This window comes from Python bivittatus, unplaced genomic scaffold (assembly GCF_059951505.1).
Source record: "Python bivittatus isolate LINGU-HERP-01145 unplaced genomic scaffold, Pbiv_v1 ctg000370_np1212, whole genome shotgun sequence".
In the NCBI taxonomy this organism is placed as follows: Eukaryota; Metazoa; Chordata; class Lepidosauria; order Squamata; family Pythonidae; genus Python; species Python bivittatus.
Genome location: NW_028277062.1, coordinates 265382 through 281403, shown reverse-complemented (window position 1 = coordinate 281403; position 16022 = coordinate 265382). Strand labels below are relative to the sequence as shown.

General features: G+C 41.6%; 3 gene segments (V, D, J or C); all 3 read right to left on the bottom strand.

Moving 5' to 3' along the window:
• LOC103053584 (Ig gamma-2C chain C region-like) overlaps positions 1–16022 on the bottom strand; it is a 104633-nt gene that overhangs the window by 77300 nt on the left and 11311 nt on the right.
• Positions 1–16022, bottom strand: part of LOC103057376 (immunoglobulin heavy constant gamma 2-like) — an 80102-nt gene that overhangs the window by 63655 nt on the left and 425 nt on the right.
• On the bottom strand, positions 1236–15811 carry LOC107326434 (Ig mu chain C region secreted form-like). The segment is given in 6 exon segments: positions 1236–1846; positions 2449–2781; positions 3596–3922; positions 4558–4872; positions 15625–15739; positions 15806–15811. Coding segments are annotated over 6 exon segments (1491 nt in total).

The window sequence follows — 16022 nt, the reverse complement described above, 5'->3', positions numbered from 1 at the left end:
CCCAATAAAGTAATCTGTGAAATTTCTCCTAAGGATGCTAGAATGTTCAGTGTGGTTAACACAATGAAGCGATGTTGATAGATGTACGTGATTTGTTAATTAGTTAAATGTATGTAAGTGAATAATTTAATTAAATTGCGTGAATTTTCCCCTCTGTAGCTAAGGACTCTAAAAGCAATCATCAGTTTTTGACCTTGTATTAGTGCATGAGATAATCTCTTATTGTCCTGAAGTTCTAAATATTTGATCTTCTAAATACTTTCATTATTATAAACATTCACAATGAACCAAATAATTGTGGCTTTCTTTTAAAATACTGTATTTCGCGTTTTATAGAAGAACATCGGTGTGCTGAGAATTGTTGAGATGTACTAGGTTATTTTGCAGGAAACCCCAAATGTCATTCACTGATATTCAGAACCACATGATTATTATATTGTGCATTTGCTATTTGACAAATGTATGTACGATGAGTCTGAATGGAAGCACAACAGTGCACTCAGAAGGCCTGTTTTATGTTGTTCAGCTAAGCTGTCCTTGTTTGTGTGCCTCTTCGTTGTATTGGTGTCTACAATTTTTACTTTCACTTATAAGAGAAAAAGGAAGGGCAGATTGTCCAGAGCTAAAACTGTGTTAGCTGACTGATACCTGTTATGCAAGATATAGCCTTCAATATTTATTTAGTTGTGTTCATATTGAAAGAATTTGGCTCCAATTAAAGATGCGTTGGGGGGTTATTTTAGTGTGTTTTGGACATTCATAAAACTGTCTCTTAAGAACTTCCTTGTCCTGTACAAACGAAGCTATGTTGCCACAGATAATTCCTTATGAACACCCAATGGATGAGACATCTCCTTAATTGTAAAAGAAATTAAAGAGAAGTGTTCAAGACGTTTCATGGTCCTAGCCTGTGCATGTACAGAATGGTGTGATCTGAGAACATGAATAACTCTACATTAGGCGTTGATGTTGGGAGTAGATAATCCATGATGGGTACAGAAAAAGGAAGCTGTCCACCAGCTTTCTAAAATAGCTCTTCTCCAGTTTAATATAGGGATGGAACAATTAGAACAAAGACTGTTATGCTGTAGAAGAATGTGAAGTGCAAGAGGCATTGCTAGAAGAAAGAAATGAGAAAAGGTTAAGGAAGAGTTGGAGAAGGAATATAGATGCAAGAGGAAGTCAGAACTTCCAGTGTAGTCATGCATCACCACTATTTCTCACAATAAGCCAGATTTTTTCTTTGTTTTGAGAAAAATACTTTATTGCAAAAATTTTATTTTCTTCAAAAAGATGTGGCCAGCTAATGCTTTAACATTCCACATCTTTCCTTAGATATCTGCCTTCATCACTGCGAACCTTCCACCAAAGTATCAATAATGAAGCAGGAGAAACACATGCTGGTAGGAATAGGGCAAATGAAGGTTTCTTAAAAGAAATTAGGTTAAGAATTAGTAGCAAGTGCTCATGGCGTCGGAGAGGACTAAGGAGATGTTGACTATGGATGGTTTACCCGTGTTCTTGTCTATAGTCTTCTGCACTGTGCTGAACGGCAAGGCTTCATGTCCCACTATGCAAGTGAAAGTGTCTCCAGAACTCCATGACTGTTCGTTGGTGGTCAGCATGCTGTAGGCAGAGTACTGGTTCGATGTTTTGGTCTCTAATATGGGTTGGTTGGTGTAGTACTCTGATTCATTGACTGGCTCTTCATTATGGAGCCATCGCACAAAGAAGTTGCCAGGATAGAAACCTTTAATGAAGCATGTGATGGTTACTGCTTCCCGCAAAGCCAGTTGTTCTGATGGAGGTGGAAGGACGTAGACAGAAGGAGCATGTTTTGTGCTGCCTGAATGTTGGGAAAAGAAAAAGAACAAGGAAAGGGTGAGCAGAATATTTAGTACACATTCTTTCTCATGTTTAACTGTAGCTGCTGCTTTGTAAGACTGCACTAGCATTTTGATATGTCAAAGAACAAATATTAGTTTATTATCTTAGAGGTAGAAGGTGCATATTTAGTAGAAAAGAAGGCTTTCCTACTTAACGTAGACAAGAGAAAGGAAATTTGGTCATATGGAATATGACTAAGCCAGAATTAGGTGCCAGGGGATTCATTTGCTTATACAGCCTAGCTGGATAATGTGACTTATCAAGACCAAAGCAGCCTGGGAACAATGAACTTTATGCTATCTGTGTAAGGCTGTTGATCACCATCCTAGTGGCCCCAAGCTGTGTGCAAACGTTTCCTAGAAGAAAGTGAGAATACAGTTTCTCTCCCTAAAAGAAGAGTGAAAATTGAAAAAAAAAAAGTCTGTAGAGCACTATGGGTATGGAAACTGGATTCTCAGTGGATGTGCTCGATTGGAATTAAGGAGCAAATTCACTTATCTAGAACCCTCCTGGAACAAGTGACCCCTATTTTATATGGATCAATATAAAATAGAAACTTACCACTCTCCTTCTCCAGGGTTTTTTCTACTGGGTTTGCAAGTACGCCTTCAAATGTAACTTTACAGGTAAAAGTTTCACCCTCCTTCCATTCTGTTGCACACACTGTAGCTATAGCATCAACGTAGAACATCTGGTTTTTCTGGACCTGCAAATCTCCCAGTGCAGTATGCAGTTGCTTGTGGTCTGATTTTCGTGTCCAGGTGACGTTCAAGTTTGAAATGTCAATAGGTATATTGGAGATTCTGCAAGTCAGTTTGGCTGAGTTGGTCTGGTAGATATCAGCAAAAGCTGGGGGGATGGTTTCCACTTTAACAGATGCACACCCTATGGGATCTGAGGGATTTCAAGACAAAAGTGAGAACAGTGTTTGATTCTACAATAAATCAATAAATTGTACAAATTTTCTACCCTTCTAATATTTACTAATAAGCTTATGATAGAGTTGCTTATGAGTCTGCTTTCTTGTGATCCATTAAAATCTCTTGAACAGTGGCTAAGTAATGTACAGTGTGTGGTCCTCTCATCCCCTATACACTGCATTCAGGTGGAAGAATATTGTACTCTTGATCTCTGGGGCCTGCTCCTATGCATCATTGAGAAATGTACAGATTTTCTCTTTGGATTTATCTCTGACAGCGACTAGATGGGATTTTAAGAATCTCTCATGATACATTTTGTATGGAACCAGCAAAACGGAAAACCATTTTGCTTTAAGGATGGAGTTTTTGGGGAAAAAAAATCTAAAACTCAATGATGACCTTTGAAATGACAGCATTGATATCAGGTGGTTGCATATAACATTTTGCCCTTTTTCTGGCATCTGTGAGTTAGGAGAATGTGTTTTCTCTGTTTAAATTCTTTCTATGTATAGCTCTTCAGAGAAAAGAAGATTCTCTATGTTGACAATAAAATACAGGTGAATATTCTGATCCCAGATAATTTACTGAACTAATTGATGCTCTCAGAGACAGTGTGCCTAGTGTCTGGTGAACAAAGATATGTACAGTGTGTGTGTGTATGAATCTTCTGTTGAGCAGTGGAGCCAAAAAATTGAATAACTCAGTGCTCAATCTAGAGGATCCTTTGGGCAAAGTGTTATCCCTTGAATGGCCACCTTGCTCTGATTCCTAAAGAAACTTCTATTTACCTTTGCAAAAAGATTGCATGCTGAACTCCTGTGAATGATTGTATGCCGTGCTTCTCGCTTCACAGATGAACTTTTTGCCAGAAAACCAGTCTTCCTTGGTGATGATGAGTTGGCTCCAGATGGTGTATGTACCACGAGTATTTAAGAGGGGTTTGCTGGTGGTGATGTCACTGGTGATTTCTGTTTGCTCCTTAAACCAGTGGATTTCAGTGTTTGGAGAGCAGAGGTTACTAATTTCACAGGTGACAGTGGAATTTAGGTAGCTACTTAAAAATGCAGCAAGAGGTGGTGCCCGAACAAGCATCTCAGGGGGAGGGCCTCCTGGAGCTAGAACATTGCAAGAAAAAAATGATTATGACAAGGAAATTCAACACCTTAAAGGCATAATATAAATGAAGATTCAGAAGTTGCAGTAATATGGAGAGGCTTGCATGTTCAGATCTAGCTAGAAACTTATTAGATAAGCGAAGTGGTCTGCTGGTATTTGATTATGGGCCATAATTGAGTAACACATCTGCATCTACCTGAATCTCTGGGAAACAGGGACCTACTGGAAACAAGGATGAGCAGGGTTCAGCCCCAGAGCACATAACAGGGCACTGGTGAGCATATGCAGAGAACTCATTTCCCATGGCCAAGAAGAAGCCAATCCTGTTCAACCTCATCTACAGTCAGAGGGTTGGGTTTCAAGGTTAGAGGAAGTACCTTAGTGTGCCTGTCTTTCAGAAGGAATCATCATTTTCTGGGTAGAAAATGTCAGGTCTGAATTAGACTTTGTTAATTATTAATTGGGTTAAGAAGAGGATATTATGTGTGGTGATTTAGGGCAGCCCTTCTGGAGGCGGGGGGGGGGGCTAAATTTTCTACAAACTCAGGTCACAATGGAGTGTGTTGTGTATGAAAGTGGCCTACATTCTCATGGATGATATGGTTGGTGGAATAAAGCAAAGACTTTCACTTACGTTGTGGTTTAGCAACTGCTACCACTCCGTTCCCCTGCGAATGGTCAGTTTTGCAATAGAATGGTTTATATGTATTCCATATTTCCAATGAGACTTTAGCCTCGGAAGCTGCAGTGAATGTCCCAGCCGGGTTCCTAATAGAAGGAAATTTCTTGAAGCTTTCGGCGCTGAGACTCTCGTTGCTTGGATTATTCCAGGAGAAAGTGACTGCATCTGGCAGAAAATTCTTGGCGAGGCATCCGATGACGATGTCTGTACTCCCTGAGTTCTTCTCAGATGGGATGAGTGGGAAAAGAGAAGGGGCACTTGGGGGTTCTGAGGGAGAAGAAAAAGAGAAGGACGGCGGGTTTTGGAGATGTTACATGTTCAGCTGCGATTGAATGCTTGAAAGGAAGCGAACGCTTGCTTTGCTGAGAAAGGAAGACAAGATTAGCAATGATTTGTGTAGGTTTTCCCTGAGTTAGCCAGACGCTTTTGTGGAGTGTGTGTTCTGGTTCATTTATACCTTCAAGTTATATGAAAGTATCCAGTCTGTGGGTTTGCATCACTCGGTTCCTTATTAGTTCTTACAATTCATATGGATTCCACCTTCACATGTTCCTCCTATGTGTGAGCTAATGTAGTAGGATTAGGAAGTATGAACTGAAGTGCAAACATTTCACTGTTAGCTGCCCATAGCCCGAGATCTTTGTTTGCCCTCAGTCTCGGCACCATGCTTTGTCATAGGAGATTTAAAACAACGGGTCAACTTTTCCGGGTTGTCGTAAGAATCACTGAGATCAGCCTTGGGAAATATTTTGAATTCGTATGACTGCAAACTGGAAGAGTTCCAGGAGGCCTAATGCTAGCTATTTTCTTTCAACGGCAATGGATTTTCAGATTCCTGAAAGGAATGTTGGTCAAACCTCCCTGGCATATCTACCCTTAGTGCCAAAAAGAAGAAATGCTTAAGAAGAGTTTTTAAAATGTCATTTACCCACAGGTCACAACTGTAATGATGAAATGTTTCTGACCCTGGGGAACAAAACGAGAGGCTAAATCCCACCCCCCCGCCATGCCACATGCTGAGATTTGAAACCAATCGAGCATTTGTTCTCAAAAAGGTGAAGCAGATCTCAGGCCTCAAGCATCAAATGGGCTTTTCCCTGAGACCTACACCACAAGGTTGCACTAGTCCATGGCTCTCTTGGTCAGCCAGGTAAACGAAAGCCAATAATTTGCTCAAACTGGACATTCTGCTTGCCTCCACTTTCTTGTCCAGTGGGTGCTCCCTTTTGGGTGGCTATGGAGCACTTGTCAGCCCTTCGAGGTAGCCCAGACACGAAACCAATTTCACGAATACTAGCACCACCTTTATTGTAAGGTTACTGTAACAGAATCTTGCAAGTCTGAAAGCGCATCTCTCCCCCCTTTCTTTACTTTCCAGGGAATGAGGGAGGGTCCCTTCTGAGATGCTTTCCACACCTCCATTATTTCTGTGGGCTGAGATATCTCTTATCTGACCGTTGCCCTGCTTGCGGCTCTTCCTCCTCCTCCTCTTCCTCCTGTCTCTCAAGGATATTCCCACAGATCATTACAGAACTTCAGAAAACCTTCAAATTCTCCTGTCTAAAGGGATATCTCTCTCTTAATGGCCCCAGTTTAGGCTCCAATCCTATCAACTTTCCTGATTTCTTGGACGAAGTCATGATGATTATTATTCTGATCTATCATCTATCTATCTATCTATCATCTATCTATCTATCATCTCAAGGTAGCAAACACATCTAATACACCTTCCTCCTATTTTCCCCACCACAACAACCCTGTGAGGTGGGTTGGGCTAAGAGGGAATGACTGGCCCAATGTCACCCAGCTGGCTTTCATGCCTAAGGAAGGCCTAAAACTCACAATCTCCTGGTTTCTAGGCCAGCACCCTCACTACTAGACCAAAGTGGCTCAGATATTTTCCAGAGGTATTCTGTCATGATAACCAGACCTGTTTATGGAATCCCCCACAGGCCTTCCTAACTAGGTTGAGGATCTGAAGCCCTTCTGGAGAAATGCTTCAGCTTCTTCTGTGCAAGAGCTGAGTCCCCTTCTCTCTGGTGCTGTGTTGATGGACACACACAATTCTCTTCCGTATGGGAAGGGCAAGAACTGAGAAAAAACCTCAGCAGCCTTTGGGTTTTTTTTTTCTCAAAAAGAAATACAGCTCTTTTTGAAATATTAATCCAAGTCAACTGCATGGCACTTACTAAAAGCTTCTGTACACTGTTTCTGTGTTGTTACAGAATCAAAGAGCCATCGGAGGGACCCAGTTCTGCTTCTCCTTTAACTTTGGAGAACAAGCAGGGCGAAAGCATTCTCAGTGACCATGATAAAAACTGATTCTTCTCCCTCCCCAAAGGTGACCATCTCATCCTTCTCCCCCCACCCCAATCCAGACTTGGCCTGGTTCTGTTTTTTTAAGAGCACTTTGTGTGCCAAAATCAGGAGGGGAAATTTGTCTTGGCCTGAACCTACTGATGGTACATTAAAGGAACAGTTATTAAAAGCTGCCGTGACTACAATTCAGATACTGATTCTGCATTAGTCTAACATCCCAAGCAATAAACAGCCATCATCACTTAGCATCAATTCAGTGGCCATGCAGGAAAAAGAAAAAGGAAGCAGGAAGACAACGAAACCTTTCAGAGATTTTTACATCAGGATATCTAACAGGACAAGGCAATATTGGGCCTCAGGTTTAGCTCAGAAAACCAAGTCTTGGGTCATTCAGGTCTAGCTCCTCAATACTTTTTCCTGGAATGTGGCAGTCCAAAATTTAAGCTAAGCTGGAGGCTTGCAACTGGGAAGCTATGGAGAAAGAACTCCACTCTCCCAGCAGCCCTCCTAATCCCAAACACCCCCTTCTCCATGATTCCCATAGCCAGCATTGCTTGGGGAATGTGACACCTTCACATCCTCAGCTTCAGGAAGGCTTTCTAGAAACTCCAGGAGCTTCCTTCAGCTTTTTCAAAAGCATTCAAAGGAAGCTGGGTGGGAGAGTTCTGCAGGGCAATGCACTCTCCCAAATCCTCAGCAGTCCCCGAACCACCAAACCCACACAGAAGCAGGCAGCTGCTTCTGTCGCTTGTCAAGAGCTTGGCTTTAGCTTGGCTGAATGCCCTTCCTGCAGCTGATCTACTGCTAGAATTTTTCATACCTCCTAACTCTGTTGCATTTCAGAAGGGAAGCCCACCTTCTCTCTGCCTGCATTTCTAGAGCTGAAGCTTGGAGGAAAACCATGCAATTTACCAGCTGAATGCTGGACATTGGTGAATCCATAATACTGTACCCACCAGAATCTTCCAAAGTTCAAGCAGATGAGTACTGACCTTCTAGGAGACCAGGTGGGGGGAAGCTAGCTGCTTTCTCTTGGCGTCTTCAAAAGCCCATGCATAACTGACCAAGCCAAATCATTTATCTGGATGGGGAAAGGCAGCAGTCCCCCCAACAGTCCCCCCAAAGCTCATACAAACTCCGCTCTTTTTTGCTGAATCCAACACTCAGCTGGTGACTTTCTAGTTCTCCTACCTGGGCTCTGATTTTTAGAAAGCTGGGAAGGTGCATTCCTCCCTCCCTCAATGCCCCCTGTTCTTGGGGAAGCTTCCTGTACCTTATCTGGCCATCCCAAACCACTTCTCAAACCAGAGCCTTGGAGCGGCATGAGAAAATCTCATGCGCGCCTCAAGGTTAACATGAAGGGTTGCACATATCCCAGTGGGAAACTAGCCTTCAACAAAGGAAAGAGAGGCAGGGAAATTGCTCACCCCCTTTTTGTTTCAAGGCTGGGATGGCTGAGCTAAGAGACTCACATGCCTCTTGCAAACTCTACGGCTTCAAGGAAATCTGGGCACTGTAATTCTCATTTTTCAAAGCCGTACAGTTATCTCCCTAGAAGAACCTTGAGTTTTAGAGTAGGGAAAAAGGCTCTCGGAGCTTCAGAGTTTTTCCAGGTTCTGAAAGCAAGTGCTTTCCAGCTAGCCTGGCCATGTGCTCCAGAGAAATGGCATCTCTCACAACTTTCTCCATGCCGCAAATTGGCATGTGTCCCTCCGCTGACCCTCCGGCTGCAATCACAGAACAGGCGGGTTGTCGAATTAACGGTTTTCTTTTTTGGTTTTGTACAACAGATTGAATCATAAAATAACTGGACTGAATCTGTACAACAGCCTAAGCTGTTAAAAAAAAAATTCTCTCATTAGAAATCTAAGAGAATCACCCACCTTCTAGCTAAGGGACTTCCTTGGAATAATTCCTAAAATTTTCAGAGCTCTAAATCAATAGGGAACAGGCTGAGCTCCAATTCACCTCCTTCCCCATCCTTCAGCTCCAAATATACTGCAGGATAATGAGCTGAATGCTTCATAGACCATGAGGAATGCTTTGCCTTGGTTTGCCATCTAAGCTCTTTGTAACTCCAAGCAAAACTTGGACTAAAGGGCTTCAATCTTCAAAGGCTTACATCCCAGTGAAATCTCCTGCCTGAAACCTCACCACCCAGATTCCAACATCAGAGATCTTTGGAGGGCTTCAACCCAACTGGAGCTACCCTAGATCTGGAACCCACCACGCACCATCTCAGCCAGCGCTGAGCTTCTCATAAGCTCCGGAGATGCTAGAAGCTTTCCCCATCATGGTACGCTTCCCAAGAAGCTTATGGGGGAAGGCTGCTAGCGATTCCCCAGTGGAGCTCTAGGCATGCAAGGCTTCAACCCAACTGTAGCTACCTTAGATCTGAAACCCACCACGCACCACCTCAGCCAGCGCTGAGCTTCTAAAAAGCTCCGGAGATGCTAGAAGCTTTCCCCATCATGGTACGCTTCCCAAGAAGCTTATGGGGGAAGGCTGCTAGCAATTCCCCAGTGGAGCTCTAGGCATGCAAGGCTTCAACCCAACTGTAGCTACCCTAGATCTGAAACCCACCACGCACCACCTCAGCCAGCACTGAGCTTCTAAAAAGCTCCGGAGATGCTAGAAGCTTTCCCCGTCATGGTACGCTTCCCAAGAAGCTTATGGGGGAAGGCTGCTAGCAATTCCCCAGTGGAGCTCTAGGCATGCAAGGCTTCAACCCAACTGTAGCTACCCTAGATCTGAAACCCACCACGCACCACCTCAGCCAGCGCTGAGCTTCTAAAAAGCTCCGGAGATGCTAGAAGCTTTCCCCGTCATGGTACGCTTCCCAAGGAGCTTATGGGGGAAGGCTGCTAGCAATTCCCCAGTGGAGCTCTAGGCATGCAAGGCTTCAACCCAACTGTAGCTACCCTAGATCTGAAACCCACCACGCACCACCTCAGCCAGCGCTGAGCTTCTAAAAAGCTCCGGAGATGCTAGAAGCTTTCCCCGTCATGGTACGCTTCCCAAGGAGCTTATGGGGAAGGCTGCTAGCAATTCCCCAGTGGAGCTCTAGGCATGCAAGCAATCCCAGTTCAATCTATCCTGAAATTAGAGGTGTAGAAAGGCTGCAGCTTTCCAAGCTGACTGGTGGGCTTCAGAACTTCTACAGGGCTGCTAGAGCTTTCCCCATCATTATTAGATCCACCACTAAGCTGGGAACCTTTCAGTGCTTTTGGGCTAGCAAAGGCTTTAACTTATTTCTACCACCCTAGCTACTTCCACAGTGGAAAGAATGGCAGGTCTCCCAGTTGAGTGGTGGGCTTCACAGAAAGCCAGGAGTTTTCCCCAAACCCCTCTGCTCTCAAGGATTCTCCCAGCTATGGATTAGCCTTTGGAGAATCTCAGGTTGCTCCTTCCTCCCAGCTAGTGATGTGATCAGTATGAAAGATGTTCAGCTTCCCTAACCCCCAGCCCAGCTAACCCTTAGCAGCAGATTTCAGGTGCATACATCTAAACACAATGCAAGCCTTCAGAGAAACTACAGGCTTGCCCATAGTGGCTAAAGCCAATTCTCAGTAGAGGAACAAAGCAGCTTCAACCTGGCCAAGCCCTTAGCTTTAGGGAGATGCCATCTCAGCTGTAGTCACTATAGTTTTGAAAGCTTAGCATCCATATACTCCTAGCTCAGCGGTTGGTTTCTGAGGATCCCAAACCCAGAGCTAAGGAGGAAAAGCATTGATTTGGTCCCTAGCTAAGCACTAGGCTTAGTTGTACATACCCCCCTGTTCCTTTTGCACCTAGAATATGAATTAGCTCCTAGCCATACTGTGGGTTTCAGAGAAGCTAGAGGGTTGCTGATATTTTTACCCAGTTTTCATCAAGTTGCTTTTCAGCCGAGAGCAAGGGGGCTCTAGAAAGTCACCCTATCACGGCTGCTGATCCCTACCCTAGCTATTGCTGCTAAAATTATTACAGCCCAAAAACCTAGCATCCTAGCTTAGTATTGGATAAGCTAGGCAAATGCTGGGAGCTTCTTCCTTTGCTCTGGACCACTGTTCAGGAGGAAGACCTTGGATTTCTATCACTGAGCACTTGATAGAAATGGTTTGCCGGTCCTTACTTGCACAGCTGGCTTTGGAGAAAGTGCTCCAAATATCCCTAGCTGAACCTTCCACTTTCTCTAGGCAAGCACCTAGCTTTGGAGAATCGTTTGATATAGCTGCTATAGCACTAGCCTTCAGGAAAGCTAGGGAGATAGGCTTCAAGAAGCTAAGCCAGTGAGAAGAGCTTCTCTTCCTTTCCCAAAGCTACAGCTTGAGTACAAGGCTCTCCAGCTTTTCTCTAGCTGAGTATTCGAATTCAAACTGATACCCTTTACTATCATGCCATTGCTAGAGCTAGCCTGGAGCTGACAGGTCTGACCGTCTCCTGCAACTAAACATCTGGCTTGCTGAAATGCTCATAGTCCTTTGCTTTTCTGATCATTCCCAAAGACATAGCCGAGTAGGAAGCTATACATCTCTTCAAAAGTGGAACAGTGTGCTTTAGGGATGTTCAGGGACATTCTCCCTGCCTGAGCTATTATTGCCACAGATATAGGTAAAGCTATAGAGGTCGGGAAGACTAGGCTGTGGAGCAGAGAATCTGTAGGACTTCTTTCTGGCTAAGCTTCAGAGATATTAGAAAGATCCAGCTGACTATCCTGCAACTCCAAGAGTTTTATTCAGGTGGGCAAGATATTGGATGTGTCCTTATTGGGAAGACCCTCAGAGCATTCCGGATGGTTGGGAGTTAAGATGGTGAAGAGGGTTACTAATTTTGCAGTTAAAAGAATCTCTGTCTATCAGCCAGTCAATCAACCAATCTTCTAAATAACTATCACCCTTAGAAACATTTTAATAAATCACCACCCCTATCTCATAAACAATATGAAAAATAATGTTAACTAAACGGGATAATTAATTTATCAGGTACTATATTATAAGCTCCCCTTAGTCTATGCTATCTAGACTAAGACAAGTAAAAATAATTCCTTTCCTCAACCAAACTTCTGAGATGACCTATACTTTTTTAAAAATCAATCAAACAGAAAAAGAAAGATGGACATTTCAAATCAAAGCAATTATGATGCTCCACCAAGATGAAATATATTGAGGATAAGAATAAAACAATCCCAATTAAAATAATAATAAAAAGTATGTCCTTTCAGTTGAGAAAATTCAGAAAGAGCTTCCCTTGTTACTCGGGAGAAACACCCCTCTCCCTAAAAAACAACCCAGATTCATGCCACAAATTCATTCTTTTCTAAAAACCACGCTAATAAAATCTCTCACTTTCATCATGGATAATTCATAAAAAACAAACAACGGTTCAACAGCATCACTAAAATATGCTATATAGCTTAGTGCAAAATTATTAGTAAAGATTCTATTCTTATAAAGTAGAAACATAATTAAAAGGTATTGCTATAGTAATCAAGTACCTAATAATGTAAATAATAATCCATAATAATTAAGTAAAAGAGATTGTCATAGTAACAAGTAGAAAATATGTGGTTATTAACATTGAATCAATACAGATATTTCTGCTTTTCCTTACCATTTCAGCGTATGATTTCTAGAAGAAAATGTGCAGAAATCGTAGAGTGCCAGCAAAAACAAATGCCTAAGGAGAGACTTTTTTCTTTTTTAAGTTAAAACATGATAAATAAGATTTATTCTTGGAAAGGGAAGGGGAAGGAGGACCAAAAACAACAGATGTTGTTTCTGAAATGTTCAGGGCTATTTTCATCCATGCAGAACCAATCTAGAGGCCCCAAACCCTGTCAGATGGAACTTGAGTCTTAAAATATATTGAAACTGAGAAACGAATCTATCACCATCTGCTCCCTTAACATCCCAGAATGTTCTATTTTCTGTCTGGCTATTTTAGTTTCACCCACCAACCACCCAACTGCAAATAAACACATTAATTCTGGGGGGAAAAAAAAGAAAAGAAAAAGAAAAAACTATACTGATTTTCTATTTTTCCTATTTTATCTAACCAGCATTTTATCTTGCTTTCTAACTTCAGTCTGTTTAAAGGCAATTATGTAACCATTTTATTTTGTACTAACAATTTTACTTTACTACAAATCTCATCTTTGGTTAAATCGGAGATTTGAGCTGATTTCCCCTAAACTTAATTCAGAGGCAGGAATCAGTCCAGGAATGAATAAGACACTGTCTTCAGTAAATCCCATAAAGAACAGGAGTTATGACTAACCATCAAAAATAACAGAAAATAACAGAGATAGAATGCAGTGATATGTTAAAGATTATCTAATTCCTTGCGGCATAACAGAAACCTTTAACCATCTGAATATGCTACATGAAACAAGGTCTTACAAAAGGCCATTTCAGAATTCTTTAAGTCTTTCTTTAAAATGCCATGAGACTTTTTTCCCCTCTTCTACAGCAAAGTAATATATAACAGAGAATTCAAGCAAACAGCAAAAAAGAAATGAAAGAATTAATATTCCGATCTGTGGAAGGGTAACTAGAATTAAAGTAATGGATGACAAAAGGAATAGGAATGGCTGTCTGTAGAAAGACAGACAACAATTCGGCAGAGAGACAGATTTACACTTTGAAAATGATGCGTCTAAGATGCGATTCTGTTTCTGCATTGAAATAATTGACCCACTGGTAAACAGAAGAAGAATTAAGAAAGGAGTGACTATCTCATTTCTGACACTGGATATCTGACATTTTCATCTTGTGGTTCAGAAATTTTAGAAATTAAAAACATTGAGAGAATAGAAGAGTGAATATCTTCAGAGGAGGCAAAATCCTCCCCAAACAGTAAACCGCTTCATACTTATATGAAACGTATATAATTTAGAAAAATTTAGATTTACCTGTGGTAACTGTGACTGGTGTTCCATTTCCCCAGTAGTAAAATACACAGTGATAGAATTACCTGTCAACAGTGTCCTTAATCCTTTGCGGTCACTGTAGACTGGACTGGAGTAATATTAAGAAAATCTCACTCTAGATTCCTTTTCTCCCCAAGTCCTAACTAAACCCTTCCTCACTTCAAATGAGATTTGTTGTTTCCACTCATCTTTTAGAACAAACCTAATAAAATTTCAACCTGATAGCATCTTTCTTCTCTATTTCTAGAGCGGGCAAACATATTTTTTTGTAAAGGACATCAAGAGCCCAATTTTGTTCGCAACCATCTTCCTAAATTCTTGCAGATGGATAGGAGATGATAGAGCAGCATTTTAAAAGAAAGGAAGAAAAAAAGAATGCGGGTAAAGAAAGGAGAAACCAGGGTAATTTTGATCTTTGCTACCGATTCAGTTCTTCCTGAATTCTGGTGAATCCAAAGAAAATAGCACTAAAATCACAAAGAAAAATTTAAAAGAATATCTTAGAAAAGAAAAATTGTTTTTACCTGTTGTGACAGTGACTGGGGTGCCTTGTCCCCAAACGTCAAGCCAGCTGTCACACTGGAAAATTCTTAGGAGGAACCGATTCAAGAACTTCAACTCATTAGTTATCCTGACGTAACGTTAAGGATTAATTTATTGGCAGTCAATGGACTGCGATGGCAAGAACTTTGAACTCATCAGGTGTAGAAGAATTCTCCAAAAACATTTCTTTTGCAGGTTCTCTTTTAACCTATTTAAAATTTCAGCCTAAAGACAGCTAAGGGACCTAAAAATACAGATTGTTCTAGGGGAGAATTCATGTTGCATGTCGGCAACTCCGTAACCAATTTTCTGCCTGTTTGACTGAAGTACAGCTTTCTGTCAAGTGGGCCGTTTGGGGACTTCAGTGGATCCTATCAGAAATACAGTCGATTCTCCTGAAATTAGGGGTCACCCTCTCTGTTTCCAGAATGTGCTCCCCAAAAGGATTGCTCCTGTCTCAGAACTGGAACAGTCCCACAGACAAAAGGTTTAGGGATGTCATCTCAAAAATTAAAGCAAAAAGCAAAAAGGAAATAAAATCCAAATTAAAACAGGAAGAAATAGAAGGAATAAAAAAACAAAACATACCTGAGGTGACTGTGACTGTTGTTCCTTGGCCCCAGTGATCAAAGTAGTCACATCATGTCACCCCTTCCTATGCCATGTACAAAAACCTAGTAAGGAATTACTTTGCTTTTTCCAGCCCACAAAAAAGGGCTTCATCCTAATTTAGACAAGCTCCATACCAAAATAGCCTTCGAATAGCTTCAGAAGACAAAAGTTGCACAAACATTGCTCAGGACTCACCAAATTACTGAAAGAAAAGAGTTTTCTGGTACATTAAGAGAAAAATACATGTTGGGGCAAAGCTGTTCTAGACTTCGTTACTTAGTTCTGGAAATGCGTAGTCTTTAGATCTGAGATGAGACTGTTGCTTGTTTGATGTTTGGTTGCCACAGAGAAACTCCAACGCTTGATGCCTTAATATCAAAATGTAGAAGTAGATTTTAAAAAAAATCCCCAGCATAATCTGAAATCCTATGGATGGATTTATAAAGAAGACGTGTATTTTAGCCTAGAGCATGATTCTCAGGAATGGCAAAAATGCGAATGGTCATGCAAAGACATTTTGAGATAGAGAGCGGCTTCGGTTCATCTGACTATCATTTTGGAAAAAATGAGAGACAAATCCAAGAAAATTCCTAAACAAACACAGTATAGAGAACAAAGAGCCCAATTTTACTCACCGGTGCTTACGGTAACCAAAGTTCCTGGTCCCCATTGGTCAAAAGCATAGTTGTCACAGAGATATGAATTCCACTCCCGGTTGACAAAATCATCTTGTCCCAAATCTCCAGGCACCTGATGTTAAATCTGTCCCATTGTCTTTCCATTCCTCGTTCTAACTATGCCTCTTTCCTGCCTAACCTTCATGTCCACAATTGTATTCTCTCTCTCTCTAATTAAAAAAACATTTCTCTTTCCTCCTCTCCTTTTGTATTTTGGACAGAGTGGTCTAGGGTGGCAAGTATCTCTTTAAATCACTACATCCATGAGAAATATATAATCGAAAATCTTTACCTCAAGTTACAGTTACTGGAGTTCCTTGGCTCCAACAATAGAATCCATCATAGTATTTGCATGG